At 48.3% G+C, this 25433-nt stretch overlaps 1 protein-coding gene and 1 long non-coding RNA gene across 15 annotated transcripts in view; one reads left to right on the plus strand and one right to left on the minus strand.

Annotated features, from left to right (window-relative positions):
- The window catches only part of SAMD11 (sterile alpha motif domain containing 11), a 321250-nt gene that overhangs the window by 72010 nt on the left and 223807 nt on the right, over window positions 1-25433 (minus strand). For 12 of the 13 annotated variants that reach the window (XM_082229928.1, XM_082229931.1, XM_082229922.1 and 9 more), the window contains 2 exons: window positions 25286-25336; window positions 4547-4671 (listed from right to left, as the gene is read on the minus strand). In XM_082229928.1, coding sequence (XP_082086054.1) covers window positions 4547-4671; window positions 25286-25336 — 176 coding nt within the window. The remainder of the gene's footprint in view (window positions 1-4546; window positions 4672-25285; window positions 25337-25433) is intronic. The other variant, XM_082229924.1, reaches the window with a different exon arrangement.
- LOC309536579 lies at window positions 1092-4293 on the plus strand. 2 transcript variants are annotated; one of them, XR_014221641.1, is made up of 2 exons: window positions 1092-1342; window positions 4146-4293. It is a non-coding gene; the product is annotated as an uncharacterized lncRNA (long non-coding RNA). The 2 variants fall into 2 exon arrangements; XR_014221642.1 differs by having other exon boundaries at window positions 4152-4293.

A 25433-nucleotide genomic window follows, 5' to 3' on the forward strand; every position in this document is an offset into this window, starting at 1 on the left:
TTTTGACAGGCGCTGTCTTCATAAGCTACCCACCCCCTCCTCCTCTTCCGCCAGCCGCCCATCTTCGCTTTTGCATGCCCTGGCAGAGTGAATTAGCCAAACTGGATAGAAAGGATTGGATTTGTTTACAGACACGCAGCAAGCTTCTCAGGGAGGCTCTAAGTCTGTGTTTGATGTGCAAACCTCCAGCTTTGCCGCCATGCCTTTGTCAGGCGGACCCCGGCTCCTGCGCTCATCCCTTTGTGTGTCGCTCTCAATTAAGATTAAAAAGGGCCTTATGCCATCATCCTCCCTTCTCGCACACAGAGAAAATCCCTTTGTGGCAAGAGAGCAGCACCTTGTAGGCAGCTTCGCATTTATCTGATCTGTGGGGGGGGGGGCGCAGCGGCACAAAGAGTGGCGGGAAGCCGGGGAGCGGCGGCGGGGGGAGTCGGTACAACTCAACCATTAGAACAATTGCAAATCCTTCCACTGCGGGGGGGGGGGGGGAGAGCACAGATCCTGCAATGAATTAATTAAGAGCAAATTACATTTTTTTAAAAAAGATCAGTGGTTTTTTTTTGCATTCGTCTGCTGCAGAACTGTGGGAAGGGGACAACGTCAGTAGCTGTGGACTGCAGACATAAAAATAACAGGAGTGTAGATACACAAGATAGACTAAGGCTGGGCTTTTTGCAGTCCGAGGGCCACATTCTCTTCTGGATAACCTTCCAGGGGGCCACATGACAGCGGTGGGCAGAGTCAGAGGCAAATGTTGGGTGGAGCAATGAATGTCAACATTACCTTTACATAGCAGGCTAATTTCCTGGGAGGGGAGGGAAGGAGGGAGGAGGCCAGAGGGGGTGGCACCCAGAGCACTCACTCGAAAATCCGAATGTGCCTAATGAAAGTTGGAGACTCCTGCCTTATGTGGTATAAAAATTCACCTGCTACAACAGGCATAGGCCAACTCGGCCCTCCAGATTTTTGGGACTACAACTCCCATCATCCCTAGCTAACAGGAACAGTGGTCAGGGGTGATGGAAGTTGTAGTCCCAAAAACATCTGGAGGGCTGAGTTTGCCTATGCCTCTTCTACAACATGGACAGAAGTATTTTGTAGAATGCAGGTAGGGCTATACCAGGTGACTTCATCCTATTATTATTTTTTGTGGGCAGCAAACCCTACCTAAGCAGCATTTGCAAGAGGTGAAGCAACAGCAGAGGATCGGCTACAATTATCGTTTTTACCATATATCCCATCCAGGGATCTTCAGGCAAGTGACCCCCCTCTCCTGAAGCCACAGCTCCTCTTTGCAAGACCTATGAACTGCTGCACGACTCATGAGTAGCAGCCGCCGCCAGTGAATCCTCTGTGGCAACCATTCAATGCTTTACAGTTAAAGAGCACTCAAGTACACTTGAGTACATAATATGACAATGCACTCAGTTTTCAAAAGCGAGTGCTATTTGCTTTACGTAACACTGATTCTCTAAGCCATGCTCTGCTTGAGAGGGAGGAGGAGAGGTGGTACAGTGGCGGCTTAAAATACTGAGGGGTTGAGTTCAATGAGGGCTTACTCAAGAGTAGACCCACTGAAATGAATGGACCCAGGTTAGGACTAGAATTGGACACAACCCTGGAAAATTGGGCTGGGAATCTGGGGAAGGGGGGCATTTGATTCAGATAGCACTTTAAAGGTGAATCTACTCAATTTGAACTTTCCAAAACAATACACAAACCAAAACACAACCACTCCTTGAAATTCACACCACTCCCAATTTTGCACTGCCAGTTCTCCAGCCAAGTAATAAGTTAAAAAAAAGAGAGCATGCGCTAAGGTGAAGTGCCTAGATATGTGTCAAGAAAATTGTAAAGTTCATAGCCCCCCGAGATCTCACTGTAATATGTGGAAATATTTTTTGGAGTGATCTGTAATAATTTGATTTGATATTTTTAAGTGAAGTGGTTGATGTGTTGCGAGTTATGTTGTTTTATGTGTGATGGGGAAAATAGAAATTAATAATAATAGTAATTTAAAAAGGTAATGCCTAGATAAAGTCACTCCCCACCACTACCAATCATACTTTGGACAGAGGATATGACTCTGCTGGCAAGGTAAATACAAGAAAGTGATCTGATATAAGGACTCCTTCCTTACATAGTTGCATTTGCATGAATGTCTGCACAGCAGTTGGGGTCTGAACCACCAGCCATTTTTCCTCTCCCCCCACATAAAATGTTGCCTTAATTATTTATGATTTAGTTTGTATTGTTTGACTATATTTGTTTCTTCTTGGAAAATTCAATAAAAATCTATTAATTAAAAAAACATGAAGCCAACACACAAAAATACACTATATTGGGGAAAATAACTTTGAAAAAATGTGTCCATATTAGGAAAAATTGCATACAAAAATTGGGCAAAAGTCGCTCTCTCAAAGGCTGATGAATTTTCATGCCCCCCCCTTTTAAAATGGAAACAGACACAGAAATGTAGAGAACTAAAGATTGTAAAAATGAGAGACTGAGACAAATAGATTCCAACATCCTTAGCTGAGAGACAGGCTGGGATGTTTTACTCAGTTACGCTCAGTGGTTTAATTTAGCCTTGTCCTGAGCCGATTTCATCAGCGAGGCAATGTTTGAAGGAGTTTAACAGTGCAGCCCCCCAGCCCCCTTCTTAACACAGCACAATCTCACCTCTGTATTCTTGCAGAGAGAGCAAAGCCAAGCCCCAGCGATAATTATAATAAATCTTTTGGTGCTGGGCAGGGAGCGCACGCCTAGCCCTGCTCCATGATTAAGAGATCCCTCTAATACCTTACGGTCCCCAGTGGGCTGGGCAGAGCGGGGTCTAGCTAAGCATTGCATCAAACAAGTTAAGAATATCTCAATCATTAAGCGGCAACCCACGGCAGCTCCGAGCGCAATCGATGGGGCAATTAGATTTTATCAGCACCTGCTTCCCTCCCCCCTCCCCCCAGGCCTCTCCTCTCACATGTGCTGGCTAGGCAGAAGTCCAAGTTATACCTACCTCCCCTCTGTGAAAAGGCAAGGTACAGCACCAGATTTATGCTTCCATTTAAGAACATAAGAGGAGCCTTGCTGGATCAGACTGGGGGCTCATCTAGTCCAGCCTCCTGTTCCCACAGAGGCCAAAGGAAAGCCCACAAGCAAGACCTTAATATAGTACCAACTCTCCTGCAGTTTGCAACAACTGATATTCAGAAGCACACTGCCTCTAACAGCGGAGGTAAAACACAGCCAAGAGGGTTAGCAGCCATTGATACCTGTCTCCTCCATGAATTTGTCTAATCCTCTTTTAAAGCCATCCTAGTTGGCCATTGTTGCTTCTTGTGGGAAACAGCTCCGTGCTGCTTGAACAAGTACTTCCTTTGCTCTGTCTTGAATCCTCCAGCAGCTTGGGGAACCTATATAGTCGTACTTAGGGTTACAAACCTTACTTCTGAGTACGCACAGATTCCATTCTAAGGGCCTAAACACTCTTTCTCAGCTCAACCAACCTCACAGTGCTTGCTATGAGGATACAACAAGGGGCAGACTATGTACACCACCATTCACAGCTCCTTGAGGATACAAGGAATACAAACGTCCTAAATAAAGTTATTTAGGAGATTGCTGCAACCTTGGATTGACCCCAGCACACATCCCTGTTTCCCTGCCTCTCTGGATCCTTACCAGTTACCTCAATGGTTCCCTCCCCCTATCTTCAAGGCCTACTTATGTTCTGAGCGACCAGTTCCTAAGAACACAGCAAGCTGCCTTATCCTGAGTCAGACCTTTGGGTCCATCCAGCTCAGTATTGTCTACACCGAAGAGCAGCAGCTTTGTGGGGTTTTAGACAGGGGGGCGTTCCCAGCCCTACCTGCAGATGCCGGGGATTGAACCAGGGACCTTCTGGCTGGCAAGGCACACGCACTGCTGTGAGCTACAGCCCCTTCCTTCACCGGCTGCTTACAAAAATAAATAAAGACTCACAACAGAGCCGCCATCTATCCGATAGCCTCACTTGTTGATTGATGCACCATCGCCCTTTCAAAAGCCAGCCCATCTCTTTCCCACCAACGCTGTCAATGAGAGGAAGGATCAGCAGAAGATACAACTGACCTGTCTTTCATTCTCTCCCTCTCCCTCTCTTTCAGCAGAAGACAAGCTGGAGCCTGCTAAACCCCACAAAAGGTCAGACCGCAGCATAAAGTCGAGGCAGCCACTCAAGCAAGGGGGCCGGCGGAGATGGAGGCACCGCGCGACAAGCTTCTGATTAATGCAATTACAAACCCAACCAAGGTCTCTTTCTGCTTCACTGCATGCTTACCCACCCCCTTCCCCACCCGCAGGCCTCTTCACTTCTCTGGCGGAGCATGCTCTGAACACGGAGGCCTCCATATCACAGGATAAACACTAAGGAGAGGCTCAGAATGGCCCAGGTGAGGGTCAAAAGAAAAAATCACCTTCCCAGGTCTGGGGCAGCAGCCAAACATTTGGGGGTGGGGACAAGGCATGGGGCAAGGAGGGAGAAGAAGAGGTGAGCCAGAAAGCTTACCTGCTGCCCCCAAGCCAACATCCAAGCTGCTTCTCTTGAATTCGCACCGGCTCTGGGTCTCTGGCATAACGAGCTGGCGACTCTGGTGGAGGTTGGAGATGAAGGAAGTGAGTTCGTTGTCCCGGCTGTGGAAGGGAAGAAGAAGCGTTTCACTTACACAGCCAATTGCTAGCAAGCTTCTCCTGAGGCTCTTTTACCTTAACTGCCCTCCCCCCACAAGCCAACCCTATGATACCCAAAGACCTCCTCCGAATGTGCATTTGGGGTCATTTGTGCTCATGGTGCTATCGAGGGAGTCACATGCAATCTTGCTTTTGCTACTGTTTATGCCTACAGTTTTTTGGAGGGTGGTCATACTGCTATCCTTCCAGGCAGTGCAGATTTGGTAACATTCTGTTGAAATACTGCAACTGCTTTGTTTTGGTCGCTCTTTTGTTGCACCACAGCCCCTCCAGACAACAATAATATGGTAGAGTTGGTGGAAGCGCCACAGAACTAATAAAGGAGAATAAATTTGCCACTAATGCACTATCCTTGTATCAAGAACATGTTGCAGAATACCGTATTTTTCGCCCTATAGGACGCACTTTTCCCCCTCCAAAAATGAAGGGGAAAGTTTGTGCGTCCTATGGGGCGAATGCAGGCTTTCGCTGAAGCCTGGAAAGCGAGAGGGGTCGGTGCGCAGCGACCCCTCTCGCTCTCCAGGCTTCAGGAGAGCCGCAGCGCCAGCCCCACAAGGTCGGGGGACAGCGGGGAGGCAGAACGCCGCCATCCCGCTGTCTCCTGATGTGGTTTGAAGGCTGACGGCGGGGAGACGCGTGCTTCTCCCCGCCGCCGGCCCCGCAAGCTCCGGGGACAGCTGGGAGGTGCAGAGCGTCTTCCCGCTGTCCCCGGACCTGGTCTGCAGGCGGGCGGCGGGGAGAAGAGCGCTTCTCACTGCTGCCGGCCCCACAAGCGCCGGGGGGGGGGAAATAAATTTTTTTTTCTTTATTTTCCCCCAAAAAAACTTTGTGCGTCCTATGGGCCGGTGTGTCCTATGGGGCGAAAAATACGGTAAATCAGAAAATAAAACGCAAGGCACTAAGAACTGCATTCTGCTAGTTTCCTTTCCCCCTTAAATAGTGATCTTCTTGTGTTGTCCTTTCTGTTACCTGTAAATGCAGTTCAAAACAAGAGCACCTGATCCCCTATCAGGTTGGTGGGCACAGAGGACAGGGCTCTTTCGTTGGTGGCCCCACACTTGTGGAATTTGCTGATCCATTTGAGATCAGGATGCAGAGACTCCACCACAACTAACAACCGTCAGTAGACCTAATGCCCATGGATTTGTCTTCTGCACTCCATGTTCCGACAGAGATATGAAAACATTCCACAACATTAAATAATTCAGGCAAAGCCCTCCACAAATTTCCCTTCTCCCTGACATGCTACAAGGACTACAGAGAAGCAAAAACACCCCACAACATTAAAGAATTAAGGCAAAGGCAATTCCCAAGAAGGTTCATACTCACACAGCCAGCGGCCTTACTCTGTGCATCGGCAAGACGCTGCACATGACCGCCCACACATTGGCTCCACGGAGACCACCCTAACCAGTGAGTGCTGGGGTGACGGGACCAAGAGTTATCTGCCAAATTACCTAACAATTGCCCCTCTTTAAATAGCCCTTCTTGAGGCTGAATCCCTCCCCAGCTTGGACCAGCAATGCTGCGGAGCTGCTCCCATGAGCCCATCCAGAGTGTGGGAGGAAAAGGGGGGGGGAGGGGCGCTAATCTCCAGTCCAGCGCTCTGCTTAATCAGATAAAGTTTATGACAGAAAAGTCATTAGAGGCAGGTGCTGTCGATGGGCGTCTGGCTCCAGATTTTCAGACAGTGGCGGGGGTTTGTGCTATCTGTCCTCTTTTGCCCCAACCCCTTGCAGAACTGCTCTCTCTACCAAACCTGACCTTAACAGGAGTCTTCAAGCGATGTTAGCTGCAATCCTAAAGGGCTACCCTGTCCCTTCAAGGTAGAATCGCCTCGATGCAGCCACCCAAGTTACGATTTACGTGTGAAGAAGAAGCTTGTTTTCACCACTGGCCATTTAAATCATACCACCCAATCCATATCTCCTCTCCCCTGCCAGCCTGGCTCCTGCCAACACCACGGCAAGCAATTTCAAGGCTTATCCCTTGCCTAGATACCACCTTCAAGAAGCATTATGCAAAATATTTCCAAAGGAGTTTAGAGGATTAATTTGAGGCGATTATCAGTTCCTTTTAATCGTGCAAATCAATATCTCCGGACGTCAGGGACAAAGGACAGATAAAAGCTGCCGTCAGCACAACAGGAAAAGGAGGCTGGGCCGACCAGGGGTGGGGTGGGGAAAGAGGCCTGACATGGTGGACATGCCAGTGGGTTTAATTGGCTTATAACCCCATCATCACAGCAGTCTAGGGTGCAAGTCTGTGCACCTGTTTCCCCCCCCCCTTCTTATGTGCAATGACCACAGAATGGCACGTTAGGTCAGTGCAATGTTCCATAGCCTGGTTTATACAGGCAGCAAAATGAAGTTTCTAAAGATTTATGTAAATTTATATTCTGCTTGGTCATAAAAAAACCCTCAAAGCAGTTTACAAAAAGAATGAAACAATGAAATTATCAATAAAAAACAGTTAATCACTTTGAGGTTTTCCCCTCCAATAAAGCGGTATATAAATTTTATGAAATAAAATAAAAAGGGGAGCCCTATTTCCCCTCACAGAGCTCCAATTCCCAGAAATCCCTTGGAAGAGGGATTGATTGTTAAACCATTCTGAAAATGGTTCAACCAAATGCAAATCTGGGAAGTGGGTAATAAGCTCCAAATAACTCTCAGCATTTTAACAAGCGACAGCTCCAATAATTCCTGGAAGCCGTCTTGAAAGTGGAATCATAACGCTTTAAACGCATGGTGTGAATGTGACCTCAGTCTCTGCTCAAAGAATACAAGATTGTCAGCTTGAAGACTCCCAACTAAGTTTTCTCGAGAGGCTAACTCAGGGATTGCTATCCCCTAACACACAGAGACATCTGATCATGTCACTCTCCCCACACCCCTGTGTGGAAACAGGCCAGGAACAATTTCATCACATCAGTGGCGTAGCGTGGGTTGTCAGCACCCGGGGCAAGGCAAGTAATTTGCGCCCCCTAACCCGTGGATTTGTGCCCCCTAACCCTAACCCCCAGATGTTGCGCCCGGTGCGGCCGGGCCCCCCTGCACCCCCCACGCTATGCCACTGCATCACATGTTGAACAGTTCCTATAGACTAGGGATGGGTGACGATCAGCCTCTGAGACAAATGCAGTCCTGCAAGCCTCTCCATCTAGCCCTTGAGACTCTCCCCACGATATATCCTCTCCCCCAGGGCATGTACCTTCATAGGACCTACTTCACAACCTTCTTGAACATTTTTGCTTGGCTGAAATGCGCTAGTGAACTCTGAGCGGGCATAAAGCAGCTTAATATGTAAGCAAGAAAGTCTGAAAACCGCCTACCAGCATAATGCAAGAACCTCTGAGCTGGGGACAGCCTGGGGGGGGGGGGGGAGAGGCACAGATGCCTCTCTCCTAAAAAGAAGAGAGACTTCCTTCCGATATGCACTGATTTTCTTTCTTTTTTCTAAGACACAGCCAGCTCTCCCATGCCTGCCTGCCCTCCCCCAAATACGCACATACGAAATCAGATTAGTCGTCTGATCCCTTCCAGCAGCGTATTTTTTATATATATATATTTTAAAAACGGATTAGAAAAGGAGGCCTAAGAGAGAGATAGGGATCTCCTGAGAGGTTGAAGAGGAGACAGATAATCTCCTGAAGGACTGAAGGTTGCCGTAACCATTTTCAATTTGACCAAGTTTTTCCTCCCTCCACCCCGCCTTTTTGCTAATTAATGCTTTAGAAGGTTTTCAGCGCTGACAGCGCGGAGGAGAGAAGGGAGGGCAAAACACAGAAGGAACATCCAATCTCCCCCTTTCCCACAAACAAGCAAATCAAAGTATGTCTCCTATCTTAACAGTTTTTACTGATAAGTAATGGCCGCTTCACGTATTACGTCAGGAATGGGTGAGAAAAGTGGAAGCGGCAACAAAATGCTGCAGTGGGGAGTGTTGCAACTGAGAGTTGCAGCCAGCTAGCCAGCAATGCCCTTTCCCAGGAGATGCCATTCCATTTCACCTCCCTGAAACAGACCTTTTTTCTCAGGTTGCACGTAATGCTGGGCCAAGTTATGGTCGTATTCAATACTAGTCGTACTCAAGAGTAGACGCATTGGAAGTTAAAGGTTAAAGCATGCAGGCTCCCAGAGAGAAGACTGCGGCCTCTCTGCTTCTCTCCTGGTCTTCTGTTGCTGTGAGTGAAGCCTTGGTTTGGCTTAGTGTGTTGTGCACACCCAGGCTTATGGTTTGCCTGAAGTAAGACAAACCACAATCCTCTGACTGGGCAACACATTAAGCCAAACCATGGCTTGGCTGACAAAAGGTTTAAAAGAGGACTGGGCAAATTCATGGAGGATAAGGCTACCAATGGCTACCAGCCTTAATGGCCATGCTGTCTCCCCACAAGGCAGGGCCAGAGAAGCAGAATGTGTCAGGGACCAAGACTCGGGAAAAGCACAGGATCCCAGAACACCTGCTCCATATTCCTCAGTTCACAGTAAACCTCCACCCATCTCTGTATAAGAGCCAGGGCCCTGCAATCGTCAACTGATGCCCTTCTCCATGTTCCTCCTTCAAGGTCCGGAAGGTGGCAACACAAGAACAGGCCTTTTCAGTGGTGGCCCCCAGCTTGTGGAATGCTCTCCCCAGTGTGACTCGCCTGGTGCCTTCTTTCTCTAGCTCTAGGTGCCAGGCAAAAGCTTTCCTTTTTACCTGGGCTTTTGGCCCTTAGTTTGAAGGATCAACGTATTTGCAGCTTCTTTTGGTGGGGCAGAATCTGCTAGGCTTGTCTTTTAGTTGTATAGATGTGTGCACTTTTTAGGGCTTTTAAAAAAGAATAATTGTATTTGTTCTCATTGGTTTTAGTATTTCTATTGTGCTTGTAAGGCACTTTCAGCTATCTTTATGAGCAAGGAAATAAAACTAAAACAACAACAACAACAACAACAACAACAACAACTTCCATCAGCCCTAGCCAGCATGGCCAATGGCCAGGGATGCTGGGAGTGTAGCAACATCTTGAGGACCACCAGTTCCCTCTCTCTCTTTTAAAAGCTGCTGCTTAAACTAATAGCCTCCATCCCAGCCTGATTGGGGTTCTTGCTTCACGGACTATTTCAGGTTAACCTTGGGTGACATTCAAACATGCCAAGATGCTTTGCAAGCGACTGTGGCTACCAAAAAGACAGAAAAATGCTGCAATTCAGCCCATAACAAACAAATGCAATTGTTAATGTCTCCGCCCAACCATCCCCAGATTAATCTATTGTCTGGACGTAATGGGACTAATAGTCCGCTTGCCTTCTCTCAAAAGGCCAACTATCCTAATCCATCCTCTGTAATGGCAATATAATGATTCACCAACGGCAACAGGATAGCTCTGAAGCTTACAGGAAATGGAGCTCAAGAGGAGATATACATGTGAGATGAACTCTGGGCAGAAAGATAACCTCAGTCAACCACACTGGAAGGATGAACATAGCCAGGTGTTTGTGTTGTTTTGCTGACTCTCCAGCGAGTTAGTGCTCCCCCTACCCCGCTCACTCTATTTCTCATACCAATAAAATGAAGAAAATTTAAGAACCTCAAACACCCATATTATGCATGACTGGCTCTCGACTGATGGAAGCTGGATTCTAACAGAAAGTTTGCCTGCATTGAAATTTCTGGAAATCTTAACGCATATATAGGTGCATTGTTGTCGGCATGTTTGTGTACACCAGACTTATGCAAGAAGGTATTTAGTGCCTGAAATCCTGGGCAGCTGCTGTCAGTCAATGTAGACAATATTGAGTTAGATGGACCAATGGCCTGAACCAGCATAAGCTTCCTATATTCCTAATAAACTAAGAATTGGAGGTTCCAGGTTCAATCCCAAATGGTATATCCTGGTAGGGCTGGGAGAGACTCCCTGCCTGAAACCCTGGGAAATTGCTGCCAGTCAGTGTAGACTACATTGAGCTAGAGCAGTGTTTCCCAAACGTTTTTGGGCAACGGCACACCTGTTTACTGAAAAAAAATCTCGCGGCACACCACCATTAAAGCCCCGCCCCGTGACGTCAGCGCGCAGCGTCACGCCGGGAGGGACGCACAAAAGTGAAAGTTTTTTCCCTCGGCAGCTCCTCTCAGCTGCGCTCAATCCGCCTCGGAGCGCAGGAGCGATGCCTCTCTCTGGCTCTCCCTCCGCGCAGGCTGAGGGAGGGAGGGAGGGGCGCGTGTGACCCGTCTCTGCTGGGAGACCAAACCCAGCGAGGCAGAGTCGCGCGGAGGCGCCCAGGCAGCGCTGCCGGCTGCGAGGAGGAGCGCCAGGCAGCAGCAGGAGGCGCGGCCTCTCCTCGCCGCCGCCGCCCCGCCGCCCGACTCCCTCCAGGTATCTCGCAGCACACCAGCCGATGTCTCACGGCACACTCGTGTGCCGCGGAACACCGGTTGGGAAACACTGAGCTAGAGGGACCAAATGATCTGACTCGCTTCCTATCCATGTTAGTGAGATGTGCAGGTGTACACGTACACACATCCTGATATTTCTTTTTAAAAAACCACGCACCCTGTTATTAATATTGCATTTTATAGTGTTAATCTGCCCTGAGATCTTATACTGAAGGGCAGGAAAGAAATCCAATAAACACACACACACACACACACACACACACACACACACTCTTACAGGCATTAGGAGTCAGACATGTCTTTAATGGGGAGAAGGATGAAGAGGCTAATGGATCGAGGCAATTAACCAAAAAATAAATCAGCGTCAGGATCCCTGCGTCTCTCGCGCCAAGGCTGCCAGGCGCCTGTGGGGTCTGGCAAGATGTCGAAGTGTTAGCAGTCATAGTGATGGGCTGTCAAAAGGGAAGGGAAGGAGACAGCAGTAGTGAGTGGGGGGGTGCTGGGAGGGGGAAAGCTAAGAATACAAATGAGGGACAGGGAACCCGAAACCTGTGTCAGGAACAGAATCCCAATTCAAGCCTGCAACAGACCTTTGAAACTGGAATTGGGGAGTTTGGTTCCAGCTGGGGAGTGAATCTAGAGCTGGGGGGTATGGAGGGTGGGGTGGGAGAGAAAAAAATCTATTTGGTTTACATTTATAGGTGATTCAACTGGATTTGTACTTTTCAAAACAACATGAGAACTGAACACACAACCATCCTTTGAAATTTGCACTTCCGCCGAATTTTGCATTGCACTTCTCCAGCTACATAGCATGTACATAAAGGCATATAAGGTGGGATAAAGTGTGCATACAAATACAGGTATTGATGAAAACAACGTGCAAAAACGTGTTATTTTAGGTGAACCAGCTTTGCAAAAAATGCATGTTCTTAGGAAAAATGGCATAAATACTGATGAATTTTCGCAAGGACTTAATTAATTACAACAGCAAACTGGGGATGAAAGAGGAATTCAAGATTGCAAAAATGGGAAACAGAGAGAAACTGACAGATTTGCCCATCCCTAGTGACAATGCACCATCGCATCGAACAGCTTGATCCTAGCTACGTGCCCCCAAAACAGTCACTAACACTCACTGGATATTTATTTGGGGAGGGGAGGGGGTGGAACGAAAGGAGACCCAGAAAGATAACGAGATATGAAATACAATGGCAAGCCATTCCTTTTTTAAAAAAGAAAAAAGTTTTACTCATCTTGCCATCTCTTAACGATCCTTCCTCCGCTGCAGAGATCGTATTAAATTTCCCTGATCAATACAGTCGCCATAAACCTGTCCCGACCCTCTGCCCTTCCTTAACATATAAAATAAAATCCAATATGCAAAGCAAGGAGCCGTATTGGGGCCACGACGGCAGCAGCACAGACAGAGCTGAAGAACCACAAAGACATTAAGGAAATAGACGGAGGTATCTGCCTGTGCATCCACCAGGCAAAAGCTGCAGGGAAAGGCGCTTCCACCTGGCCACTTTCAATATTACCTGTTTGGTGTGGATGGGGAAACTTGCACCTCCTGACATTGCTGGACTCCAACTCCCTTCAGCCCCGGTCACCATGGTAAGTAGTCAGGGACAGACCCAGTTTGTCCCCACTGGCACGCATACACACACACAGGCTGGGAGAACTCAACGGCAGTCCCCTGGAGGCGTCACCTGGCGCAAAACATGCAGCTAGCTCCCCATAGCTACGGTTCTGGAGCTGGAGTCCAGCAACTCGTGACCCTTCAGATGATGCCAGGCTGCAGCTCCCGGCATCCCTGACCAGTGGCCATGCTGGCTGGGGTAGATGGGGATTGGAGTCTGCACATCTGGAGGACCAGAGGTTCCCCATAATGAAAGGCTCTCCCCTGAACAGAAAAGGTAAAGGGACCCGTGACTGTTAGGTCCAGTCGCAGACGACTCTGGGGTTACGGCGCTCATCTCGCTTTATTGACCGAGGGAGCCGGCGTACAGCTTCCGGGTCATGTAGCCAGCATGACTAAGCCGCTTCTGGCAAACCAGAGCAGTGAACGGAAATGCCGTTTACCTTCCCGCCGGAGCAGTACCTATTTATCTACTTGCACTTTGGCGTGCTTTCGAACTGCTAGGTTGGCAGGAGCTGGGACCTAGCAATGGGAGCTCACCCCGTCAAGGGTAACAGACTCACAAATGCCCAAGAAATGTCAGCCCCAGCACAGTCCTTCGCTGCCCTGTGCAGTTGTATTATTTTGAAGTGCAGGATATAACCACAGCAGCTCCCATTGTGTTTCTGACTGTATAGGTTCAACGTATACAGCTCATAGGAACGTAGGAGTCTACCTTTATATTGAATCAGACCATTGGGTCCATCGAGCTCAGTTCGGCCTACCTTAACTAGCAGTGACACTTCAGGGTTTCAGGTGGGGAAGTCCTATCAGGAGATGCCGGGGATTGAACCTGGGGCTTTCTGCATGCAAAGCCAATGTCCTAATCCCTGGAGCCACAACCCTTCACTCCCTTTCGCCGACTGAAATGGAAAGTTCCATGCTTTTAATGAGAAATGCAGTTTATTCTGCAATGCAAGAAATGTTCCCATTTTGAATACCAGCATGAAGTAAGTGGGAATCCTGCGAAAAAGAAAGGCAGTTTTAACAGACTTGTTTTACTGTCCAGCTTTTCGTTAGTTCATCTAACAGCAACAGAGTTCCCAGTTCATACCAGCTTCCTGGAGTGCTGCGGCTGGCCCAGATAACAGGGCTGATTGGGCTTTTCAAGCCTCGGCTGCAAATCAAAACCACCAAATCAAACTACATCACACACCATGCTTTAGCGGGTTATTATATCATGAGCTTGTCATCCCAGTGACACAGCATTATCAAAAAGCTTGCAGGAACTGCATGCCTGGCAGAAGACTTGGAGCTGGAACGGCCCTACCATTAGGGACAGTGAGGCGGATGCCTCAGGCGGAAGTGAAGTATTGGAGGGCGGTGTTGTGTATGCCCCGGCATACCCTCTATTCCCATCAGCAAGCTTACTGCTTTATCAAGAGGTCTGGAATGTGATGTGAATAAAGAAGCCAACACATAAGCTCAGAGCCCTAAGAACAGCATCTGGAGTGAACAAATTTCAGGACACATGGCAAACCTTCCTTACGCTTGTCTCTGGAGACGAAAATGACTGTAGCGCCCCACCCCAAGCCACACATGGCTAATTGTGACTAAATACTTTGGGGAAAATCTCAAAATATTCTCAGCACTGATGAATGAAATTTAAATGCATCAATGAGATGTGGTTGTAACTCCCTGTGAAACATTTTCTCCCTTTGTTATGATTTATCTTTGTGCTTTTACATTTATAAAAGTAATACAAAAATGTTTTGCTTGTTTTGAAGCAGGCCTGCTGCCTTCAGGTGGGGTGGGAACGAACAGCCCCATTGCCAGCATTGAAGTAAAACTCAATGGCCAGACCAGTCAGCTTTGTACATGGAACGGGAGGAGGCGAAGCATCATCATCTCCTTTGGCTTACACTTAGGAGGTGAAGGTTTTCAATGTGACACTTTGTGGTGTGTCTCCGTTTGCATGTACGGCAGCTGTGGCATCTCCAGGTAGAGCTGGAAATGAGGACTCCTACCTGAAGCCCCGGAGAACTGCTGCCAGTCAGTGTGCGCGATACTGAGCTAGATGGACCAACAATTCTGACTCAGGATAAGGCATCATTTCATGTTTCTTTTCCTGTCAGGGATCAGCGGGGAGGGGGCAGGGTGTCAACATCATTTACGGCCCGGGAATTTCTGCGCTCAACTCTGTTCGAGTACCAAAAGGCAACTTCTTTGCAAACAAAAAAAGGATCTTGCTGCCAAAGTTTCAAGAAGAAAAAGGGGGTGGGGAGGGGTGTCCGATGGTGTCACGCTTTGTGAGGCGTCTATGTTATTTAAGAACGAGCGAAACAGGAGCGATGTATCAGTCAGAGCTGCCTAAACGAGAGCGAACACCAAGGGACGGGGTAGGCGTGTAAATCAGCCAGAGTCTGCGCCAGAAGAAAAATAATGATCTTTTTATGGATGCCATTAAAAAGGGAACCCCAGCCTGCTCTATAAATACTGTTGCAGCACGACGACGCTGCCTGAACAACCTTATTTAACAGAAGCTGGCGCCTAACCTGTGAGATATATGAAAGATCTCAAGGACAGTTTGACCAGGTTGGGGTGTGTGTACTTGGGTGAATATTGGAAAAAAAACCTTAAAAAGCAAAACTTATCCAAGCTCTTCAAGAGCAACACTCTGACCTGGGTCTTCAGTCCAGGACGTGAACTTGGGAAATTCCCTCTGGATCAGCCACAGAAAATTGAGGACTCATCCCTTCACCTGGGAGAAAGTAAAGGTTGCCTGGACCCATCAGACATGGCATTATGGGCATCAGACACACATCTCCCTCCTCCTGAGGCAAGTGGTTGTGGAAGACGGAGGAAGTACTGAGGAACAAATGTATATTGTGTGGCATAGTGGTTAGAGTGTTGGACTATGACTTGGGATACCAGGGTTCAAATCCCCACTCAGCCATAAAGCTGACTGAATGACCTAGGGCCCAGTCACTGCCTCTCAGCCTAGCCTATATCACAGGGTTATTGTGAAGATAACATTGGGAGGGAAAAACCATGTACACTACCTCAAGCTCCTTGAAGGAATAGGTGGTACCTCCGGTTATGCACTTAATTCGTTCCAGAGATCCGTTCTTAACCCGAAACTGTTCTTAACATGAGCCGTGCTTTCGCTAATGGGGCCTCCCACTGCCGCCGTCGCGCAACTTCCGCTCGGATCCCGGGGCAAAGTTCACAACCAGGAGCATCTACTTCTGGGTTAGCGGAGCTCGTTATCTGAAGCGTTCGTAAGGAGGACAGTACATAACCCAAGGTTCCACTGTATATAAATGCAGTCATTAGAACGCAGCATCCCTGCACATTAAGCAGAAGTACAGGAAAACGGCTGAGGAACAGTCAATCACCCGTGCTGTATGACCCCAATAAAAAGAGCAGTGGAGATCGAACAATGAACATGTGGGGTGGGGGAGCTTGGTAACCGCAACCCCACAGGCCCCAGGCATTTGTGAGACAATGTGGCACCAAAGTGCTGTTAGGCCCAATGCCAATGATTCTACCCCAAGGGCAGAAAATGGCAACCCAGAGATGTGGAATGTGCCAAACTCGAGCTGTAGACTCACCAAGCCGTCAACGACTGATTCCCTCATGCTCAGTCCGTCAAATCTAAACTTTTCTCCCTTCCTCCCTCCCTCAAAAGCGACAAGTAACAGTGCGGATGAAGAAGCAAGAATATGGAGGCCCAAATGGACAAAGCAGCTAAGGAGGAGAGGGGGAATAGGGGAAAGTCTGAGGGGAAAGAACTGAGGATGAAACACTAATGAAAGGAGATTTTCAGGGCCCACCCCTATTCCTGTAATTGTAATATGTTTTATCTGTTTTTAATTCTGAAGTTTAAATTGTTGTAACCTGCCCTGGGACCTGCTGGTGAAGGTAAGGTAATAAATCTAGTAGTAACTTTAACTCATAGGGCCCCAAATGGGGGGGGGGGAAGCAAAGGTGGAAAAAGACTACTGAACTCACAAATCAAGGCTACAGATGCGAAAGAATTTACCACTTCAGAGAAGAAAGACTAAAGGACAGCAGGCAGGGTTGGTCTCCGCCTCCCACCCAGGGAGGAGTCAAAAGCAGCCTTTCTCAACCTGTGGGTCCCCAGATGTTGTGGAACTACAACTCCCATCACCCCTAGCTAGCAAGGCCAGAGCTCAGGGATGATGGGAGTTGTAGTCCAACAACATCTGGGGACCCACAGGTTGAGAACCGCTGGTCAAAAGGATCCAGAGGACCCTTCCAGTAGTAGGAGGCAGCCTACCTATAAGGAATGCCCTGGGGCAACATTGGGCAAATTAACATTAATGTCTGCCCGCTTCTGCCTCTGCCCACTCATGTGTGGTGCAGACCAGGGTTCAAAACCCAATCAGCGATGAAATGGATGGGAGCAGCCTTGGGGAGCCAGAGTTGCTCAGCCTATCCTATTTCACAGGACAGGATATGCCACCTTGAGCTCCTTGGAGGAAAGTTGGATGAAAAAGTATGTGTTCCCCGAAAAGTTGCCTCGAAGGGAATGCCACTGTCGCACTGAAAAAGAGCGGTTCCCTCGCTGTAACTTGGCGAGAAGCCAAGTTACAGGGAACCAGGCAGAGGTCCTTCTTAGTAGTGGCACCCGCCCTGTGGAATGCCCTCCCACCAGATGTCAAAGAGAACAACAACTACCAGACTTTTAGAAGACACCTGAAGGCAGCCCTGTTTACGGAAACTTTTAATGTTTAACAGACTACTGTATTTTAATATTTTGTTGGAAGCTGCCCAGAGTGGCTGGGGAAGCCCAGCCAGATGGGTGGGGATTGATTGACTGATTGATTGATTGATTATTAGAGCTTGCTAGATCCAGGCAATGGCCCATCCAGTCCAGCATCTGGTTCTCACAGCAGCCAACCAGATGCTTACCAGAAGCCTGGAAGCAGGACCTGAGCACAAGAGCCCTCTCCCCTCCAGAGCACGGTCATCATGGCCAACAGCCATCGATAACACCATTGATTTGCCACCCCTATTCTAACAGCCTCACATTCTCGTACAACCAAAAGGATTAACACCCTCTGGCTGTGGTGCAAGGGATGATTCGCAGTAAGAGGCTTCCCCCAGATATCCTTGGCTTTGCACAGACCAGCCTGCAGGCGGGAAAGGCCTTGAGCCAGCCAGCAAGGTCAGCCCTCTCCAAAACTCCCCGTTCGGTAAGACCAGGGCCTCTGAGTCACCCGAAAGAAAGGGCGGTGATCTGAGAGAAGCTGACAGCTCAACTTGATCTGAGACAACCCACCCCCACCCCCCGTTTCCCACTTATCGCCTTGCGCACAGCACGACAAAACCTCCCTAATCGCTCGCCGCATGGCCAATACCTTTATTCGCCGGTCGATGGCGGGCAGAACAGCCCCGAGAGGATAAAAACCTGAAGATGAGCAACGCAAGGATTTGGGTCAAGGCTCTCAAGCCTTGCAATCGAGTGTCTAATCAGCGAGCAGCAAGGGCAGCGAGACAGGGAAGGAACGAATGTGCCGCTGCAGAGCGCAACAGCACTCCGGTATTGAACAGAGGGGCATCGCAGCCTGCCGGGAAGCCGCGGGGTGGTTTTCATCCGAGATGCTCAGATCAGCCTTGGGCAAGCCAACGTTAAAGTGAACAGGGCTATGCAGACCACCAGATCTAAAGAGCACCTCCCGCCTGCCTGCCTCCTTCTAACTTATTCTAACGTCAAGCTAGGGAGGCTGTAAAAGGGCCCTTTTCAGCTCTGCTAGGCTTTGGGATTAAGCACATCATGAGCTTCTCTTCTGTTCAGACAGCAAGTGCCTAGCTAAACTATAGCGCTCACTCCCGCAGGAGGCAGCAATGGCCACCAGCTTGGACGGCTTTAAAAGAGGACAGGCAAATCTATGCAAGAAAAGGCTATCAATGGCTACTAGCCACAATGGCTATGCTCTACCGCCAGTGTCGGAAGCAGTATGCCTTCATGTGCCCATTGCCAGGAAGCAAAAGTGGGGAGAGTGAGAGCAGGATGCTGGACTAGGTGAAACAGGCTGTTGCCTTGATCCAGCAGTCAGGCTCTTCTTAAAAGGTAAAGGTAAAGTGACCCCTGATCATTAGGTCCAGTCGCAGGTTGGCCGAGGGAGCCGGCATACAGGTGATGTGGCCAGCATGACTAAGCCGCTTCTGGCGAACCAGAGCAGCGCACGGAAACGCCGTTTACCTTCCCACCGGAGCGGTACCTATTTATCTACTTACACTTTGTGCTTTCGAACTGCTAGGTTGGCAGGAGCAGGGATCAAGCAACGGGAGCTCACCCCGTTGCGGGGATTCGAACCACCGACCTTCTGATAGGCAAGTCCTAGGCTCTGTGGTTTAACCCACAGCGCCACCCACATCCCAGGTTCTTCTTAGATTCATCTTATTCCAGCGGATGGGTTTAAAAGGCGATGAGATAAATTCATGAAGAGTTGGGCTATCGGTGGCTGCTAGTCATGACAGCTGACTTCTACCTCCACCGCTAGAGGCAGTAGACTTCTGAATACCTGCCGCTGGGTGTCACACATTGTGGCACCTGTCCGTCTTGGGAGACAATGGAGGAGTGCTCCTTCGGGAGTGAAGTCAAACTGTTGGAAGGTTGCAGTTCCTGCTGTGGTTTTTAGAGAGGGCCCAGTGCAGTTGGTCCAAGAGGAAGGTCCAAGCGTAAAGGGCAACTTTGTTTAAAGGAACAAGAGGCCTTTTTTATTGCAGATACACATCTCTGCAGTGTCTGCTCCTTGCCAGAGTTCTGAAGGACTCTCTGCCTCCCCCGCTGCCCCCTGCTGTCTATCTCCATTGGCTTGCCCGCCTCGACCGCTACCAGCACCTATAAATCTTCCCTCTCAACATCCATCAAGCACCTGTGTTATCGATCATCCCCTGACCACAGCGCAATGTGGCTATTAATACAAAGACTCGCTGACAGGGCGACATGAGGGGCGCGCAGAACGGAGAGGCACCCCAGCGGATTTCAAGCTGGGGGAAGCGATCGAGGGTTCCCTCAAAAGAGGTGGCTTGCAGTTGGTAAATGGTGTCCCCTTGCAAAACGACCTGGCTGCCCTGCCTCTTCTCCCCATGGAATATGCAAGCGTGGAACAGCACCAGGTGCATTGAGCGGGGTGCATTTCTGCAGGACACTCTTGGTTCAAGTGGGGCAATGGTGAGGCCAAAAAAGGCTTGACAACATACAGCAGAAGTTCAATGGGCATTGCAAAGCTGGCCTAAAGTGGGTCATCCCAATGTTCCACTCTTAAAAGCAAAACAAAGAGAGAGAAATAGAAAAGGGGAGTGGGGAAAGAACATGCCTGCACTGCTAATGTATACCAGTTCTATACTAGTCAAAGTGTCATGACCTTCCACTCCCCGCCCAATTCTTGGGAATTGTAGTTTGGCGTGACTGCTAAACAAAACCCTGTTAGAGATCCTCTAAGCCAGCAGTGTCCAACAGGTCGATTGCGATCTACTGGTTGATCGTGGGGTGTCCCTGGGCAATTGAGGGGACCCTCCCCCCCGAAGTTCGTCCAGAAGGCTATGTGGCCCTCAGGCTGGAAACAGCTCCCAACACGCCCCAGAATTCTTCTGCAATATGAAAAAGGTTTTTCAATAGAAAGAGATCCTTCGGCCTAAGTACGCAGAAAAGCACATGAAGCCTGGAGGCGCATCAAACAACAGCATCTCCTTCAGATATTACTTCTTTCCTTAACTTTAAAATGCCTTTCAAATTAAACAACATCAGTCTATTTACTGCTTTTTCTCCAGCTGTAGCCTGAAAACCACACAAATGCACCAATGACGTGTGTTTGTGCAGGGGGGGGAGGGGGACACCTTTCACCCGCCATAATGCCACCTTCCCATGACGGAGTGTTTTGATTGCCAGCCACCAGCAACCGTTTCCTTGTTGATGTTGGCCTCACCTACAGGAAGTACGTCCTGGTACGGCAGCTGAGCAACCAGCACGAGATGTCAAGGCAGAGACAGCCTGGGCCTGGCTTGGTCTTTGTAATGTCTTCTTTCAGGAAGATGAGTATCAAGAAAGAGAAAGAATCAAGACACCCTGGATGAGGTCCTGCATAGCCAAGCTTGTGTGTTCCAGAGAGCTAAGAACATACCTGAAGTGTTAAATAGCTTCTGTAAAACAGGTTGTGACTAACACACACACACACACACACACACGATAGCTGGCATTGATCCTGTTTTATCTTTTTAAAAATCCTTTAAAAAAAAAAAAGAGTTTATATCCCACCTTTATCTCCAAGGAGCTCAAGGTGTGGCATGCATGCCCATGCCCGCCCGCCGCCACTCTTCATTCAATCCTCACATCATCTCTGCAAGGTAGGCTGGGCTGAAAGGTAGGGTCTGGACCAGGGTCACACACAGTGAGCTTCATGGCCAAGTGAGGATTTGACCCCTGGTTTCTTCAAGTCCCAACCTGGCACTCTAACCACTGTGCCACGCTGGGTCTCACAATAAAGGTACGTCAGCCTAAGAGACAGTGGCACTCCCAAGGTCATGGGGGTATTCAATGCTTGTCCCAGTCACGAGTAGATACACTGAAGTTAATGGGCATTACTAAGATCCACTTATTTCAGTGTGTCTACTTGAGTAGGAGTTAGCTGAACGCAACCCACATGGCGGGTTTCATGGCTGGGTGGGGATTAGAGAACAAGAACCCAACACCTATTCAATGCTCTCATCAAATTTATCACTCTCTCTGTATGCTAAGCTATGCCAACTGTCCCACCCGGCCTTGGCATGTGGCCCCCAGATGGTTACCCAGAGGGAAATGTGGCCCTCAGGATGAAAAATGTTCCTCCCCTTGTCCTAAAGGTATGAGCAGAAAGTTGAAAAGTTCTAAGAAGATCAGATCAAGAAGCCAATACTGTTAATATATTGAAGCTGGTTCATGTGGATAGGCCGAACTGGTAGGGACAGCCCAGCCTTCAAAAATTCTCTATACAGAATTGTAGAGTTGGAAAGGACCATGAGAGTCAGCTAGTCCCACGCCTGCAATGCAAGAATCTTTTGCCTAATGCGGAGCTCAAACCCACAACCCTGAGATTAAGAGTCTCATACTCTACCAATTGAGCTACTCAATTTGAAACAGATCCAAGATGCAACAGCTTCCCTTCCAGTTCTCTTGTAACTTCCACAGTCTGGTGCTGACCTAACACCTCAACACAATTAGCACTAACCAGAATTTGTCATCCTAACTGAAGTTCAGAGCCTCCCCTCCCCACCACCACACACCAAGTAAAGCCACGGCTAGCTCAGCAAGCAAAGTCCTGCCTTCATAAGGTGTTTATAGGGAGACACCAGCAAGACCCCTGCTGTCCCTTTGTAAACAGAGTCTACAGAGGTGGAGAAATAATCTTATCCCTGGCTTGAAACCCATTGTACCACCTCAAGGATCACCTTAACACTAGCCTTGGTTTCCAAACCCACACTGAGTCCATAATTTTGTCTCTTGATACAAGGAGAAATACTTAAGGCATGACTTTTAGGTGAGCTTCCCATAGGTTGTCCAGTGGGATGGTGGATGAGATGGGGCTCTGATCTGATCCAATGGGGCTCTTCTTAGGAAATTGGATATTAATGCTTAGCCAGAGTTAATAAAAACCAGTGCTATGGTTGCAAAGGGTTAATGGTACTGTGACCTGTCTGTACCACCACAGGGTCAGCAGCCCCGCAGTAGGAATGGAGGAGCAATTAGTTTTGCTGGCATTTTAATAATCTGCACTTCTCGAACCAAAACATGAACAGAAATACAGTTCCCTTCAGAATTTGCAAATTTTGCACTCCAGCCAATGAATGTGTACAAAAATGCATAAAGTAGAGGGTATACATAAAAATGTGTGTATTGGTGAAAACAACAGACAAAGGTAGGGAAGATCGCTCAAGGCAAAGCTGCATACAAAAACGTGTTTATTTTGAGAAATTCACACTAGAATGTGGAAATGTGGAGAAACTCAATTTAAGAATGGAAAACGGAAGCAACTGAGAGAAACAAAAACTGACCACCCTGCTCCTCAGTTTCATAGCCTCCGTCCTGTCCTACCCTTACCAACCAATTAAATGTTTTAAGATCACACGAAGGGCAGGTTTGACAGATGTGGTGATGTGCCACCCACGCCACCATTCCTGTCTACTGTCTCACCCGCCACAGACAAAACATGAAGCATGCGTCAATCAGGCTGGAAGCACAACTTTGAGCAGCTATTCCTTTTTCCTTATGCTTGCTAATTTGGCCAATTCTCCCTTGCAAGGAGACTTAATTCTAGCAAGAGCTAACCTTGCAAACACACCATATACACATTTAGCTTGCACCACACAGAGCTACAATTCCCAGCACCCTAAGCAAACTATACCCCCCCCCAGGATTCTTTGGGGGAAGCCGTGTTTTTTCATTAGCACAGCCATGAGGAAACCTTTTACTTGTGTAAGTACACCTTTGTATACTTGAATGCCCAGAGCTTGTGTCCTAGACACGTGCGCTTTTAAATTTTTATTTAGAACAATAGTCCCCAGCCAAAGAAGGCTCCCAGAGCTATTTACATATAAGCAATTAAAACAGCTGATGTAAGCTGCATACACATCATTCATTTAAAGCAAATTTAAAGTGCATTGCTTCCCTCTGGGAACTACAGCTTACTCCTCAGATAGCTAAAATTCCCAGCACTACAGTTCCCAGGATGCTTGTGGCAGGGGTGTGTGTGCTTTAAATGTATGATGTGTACCTACTTGTAAGACCCAAACAATTTACTTTGGATTCGCAAAGCAAAAACCGGAAGCCCACTGAAGCTGTTCAGCTCCCTGAATGGCTGGGCTAGGGGTAGCCAATGTAGTGCTATAAGGTGTTGGACTCCCAACTCCCATCAGCCCCCACCAGCACAACCAATGGCGAGAGATGATGGGAATTGTAGTCCAACTTGGGATCCTGACAGACCCCCTTTGCTTGATTTTTTTTGTTTAAGTGTTGGGGAAGTCTAAAAAGGGAAAAAGTATCACCATTTTGATTCTTGAAAAAAGAAAGCTTCTAACGATGCTTAAAAAAAGAAATAAAGGGAACGGCACCACATGGAGCCGCTTCTTTAAAAAAGATAGAGACACACACTTAAGGCACTACTATATCAGCTGTGTGAATGGCTTCAAAGTACTGAAGAGAAAAGATTACCCTGGAGAACTCAGGAGACTGAAATATTTCCCCTTTCAGGAAAGGGAGGGGGGCAGAAGGAACCTCCCCACCAGCATTGGAGTTTTGGCGTCGAGAATGCATGGGACCTGTTTGTATCTAATTAAGCATTCTTTCATCGAGGACAACAGAGACAGCAACTCCAAGGTGACCAGACTGCTTAGGGGGGAGGAGGCAGGGCACCTTTGCAGACTTGGAAAGGAAGATCAAAGGAAGGAGGGGAAATGAAGGCAGGTAAAATCAAGTCAGGCTGTTCCCAGACATGTTGCAAAGGGTAGAGACAAGACAAAACAACCACAGGCGTGCAAGGTAATAGAGTATGCGCGACATAATGTGGGACCAGTTCAGGACAATGGTTAACCTCGGAGGCAGGCTGCCTCTGGAAAAAGACCTCAGTGAACCTCAGGGTTTCCTGGATCCGATGCCCTCCAGATGTTTTGGTCTACGATTCCCATCAGCTCCAGCCAGAACAGCTGGGAGTCAACGTCAATGGAAAGGGGTGCCATGTTGGGGGTGAAAGGCTGGCTTACACCCCAACCCACCTCACATCCCAGAAATACCACCTACCTAGAATAGATGGAGGACTGGGGATTGACTTGTATGTGCCATGTGGCTGAACTGTCAAACCTGCTGCTTACTGCTGGGTGGTGAAATGAGGGGGCTTGTTTCAGAGCAGCAGTGAAGTTGCCTGAAAGGTTTAAGGGTGCTTAAGAATGAGTGGCTGACATTTTGCTTTTGGCCCCTCTTACGATGACATCTCCTCCTAGAATGCCCCTTGTGTACTGCCTATCCAGGGGCGGTGGGAAGAATGCTGGCCGTGATTTGTGCCTACCAGCTTTTACTCACAGAGTGCCCAATTCATTTTGGAGGGCAAGAATTGACTGTGTGACTGGGAGGTGATAAGGTATCGCACGTGCGCCCCCATCAAAATGGTGTTTCAATGAAATGAAAAAGAGGTTAAATGGTGTTGCCAGAAAGGATAGTTTGGCTGCGTGCTAAATCAGTCGTGTGGATCACTTCACCCCGTGACAAACTCTCCAGGGGTCTACATGACTCAAATTCTCTACATTCCCAGTTGGTTGTGCAAATTACCCTTGTCTGCATTTAAGTATGAGTTGTCACCCATTTTGATTGCCCTGATGAAGACAAAAAACAAAAGCGGGGGAAAAGAACGAAAAGCAAGAAACCCCCAAATCACAGTCGACCCCTACAAGAACAGCCTTCCAGATTTTTAAGTGGTATCCAACAATCCCACCCCCAAATGCATCGTTATATAAACTCTTGGCCTACCATACAAAGAGGGGCCCCAAAATTGGTACCTGCAAGAGGTCTCACGGAAAGAGATGTTCAGATCCCAATGTGCATGTATCCTGTTGAGAGAGGAGGAGGAGGGGGGAAAGGGAGAAAGAGAGAAAGAGAAAGAGAACTTTCAGTCGCAGGTGCTGAATAGGATGTTACAGCTCAGAG

The sequence above is a fragment of the Podarcis vaucheri genome (assembly GCF_965113315.1).
Source record: "Podarcis vaucheri genome assembly, chromosome: 7".
Taxonomy (NCBI): Eukaryota; Metazoa; Chordata; class Lepidosauria; order Squamata; family Lacertidae; genus Podarcis; species Podarcis vaucheri.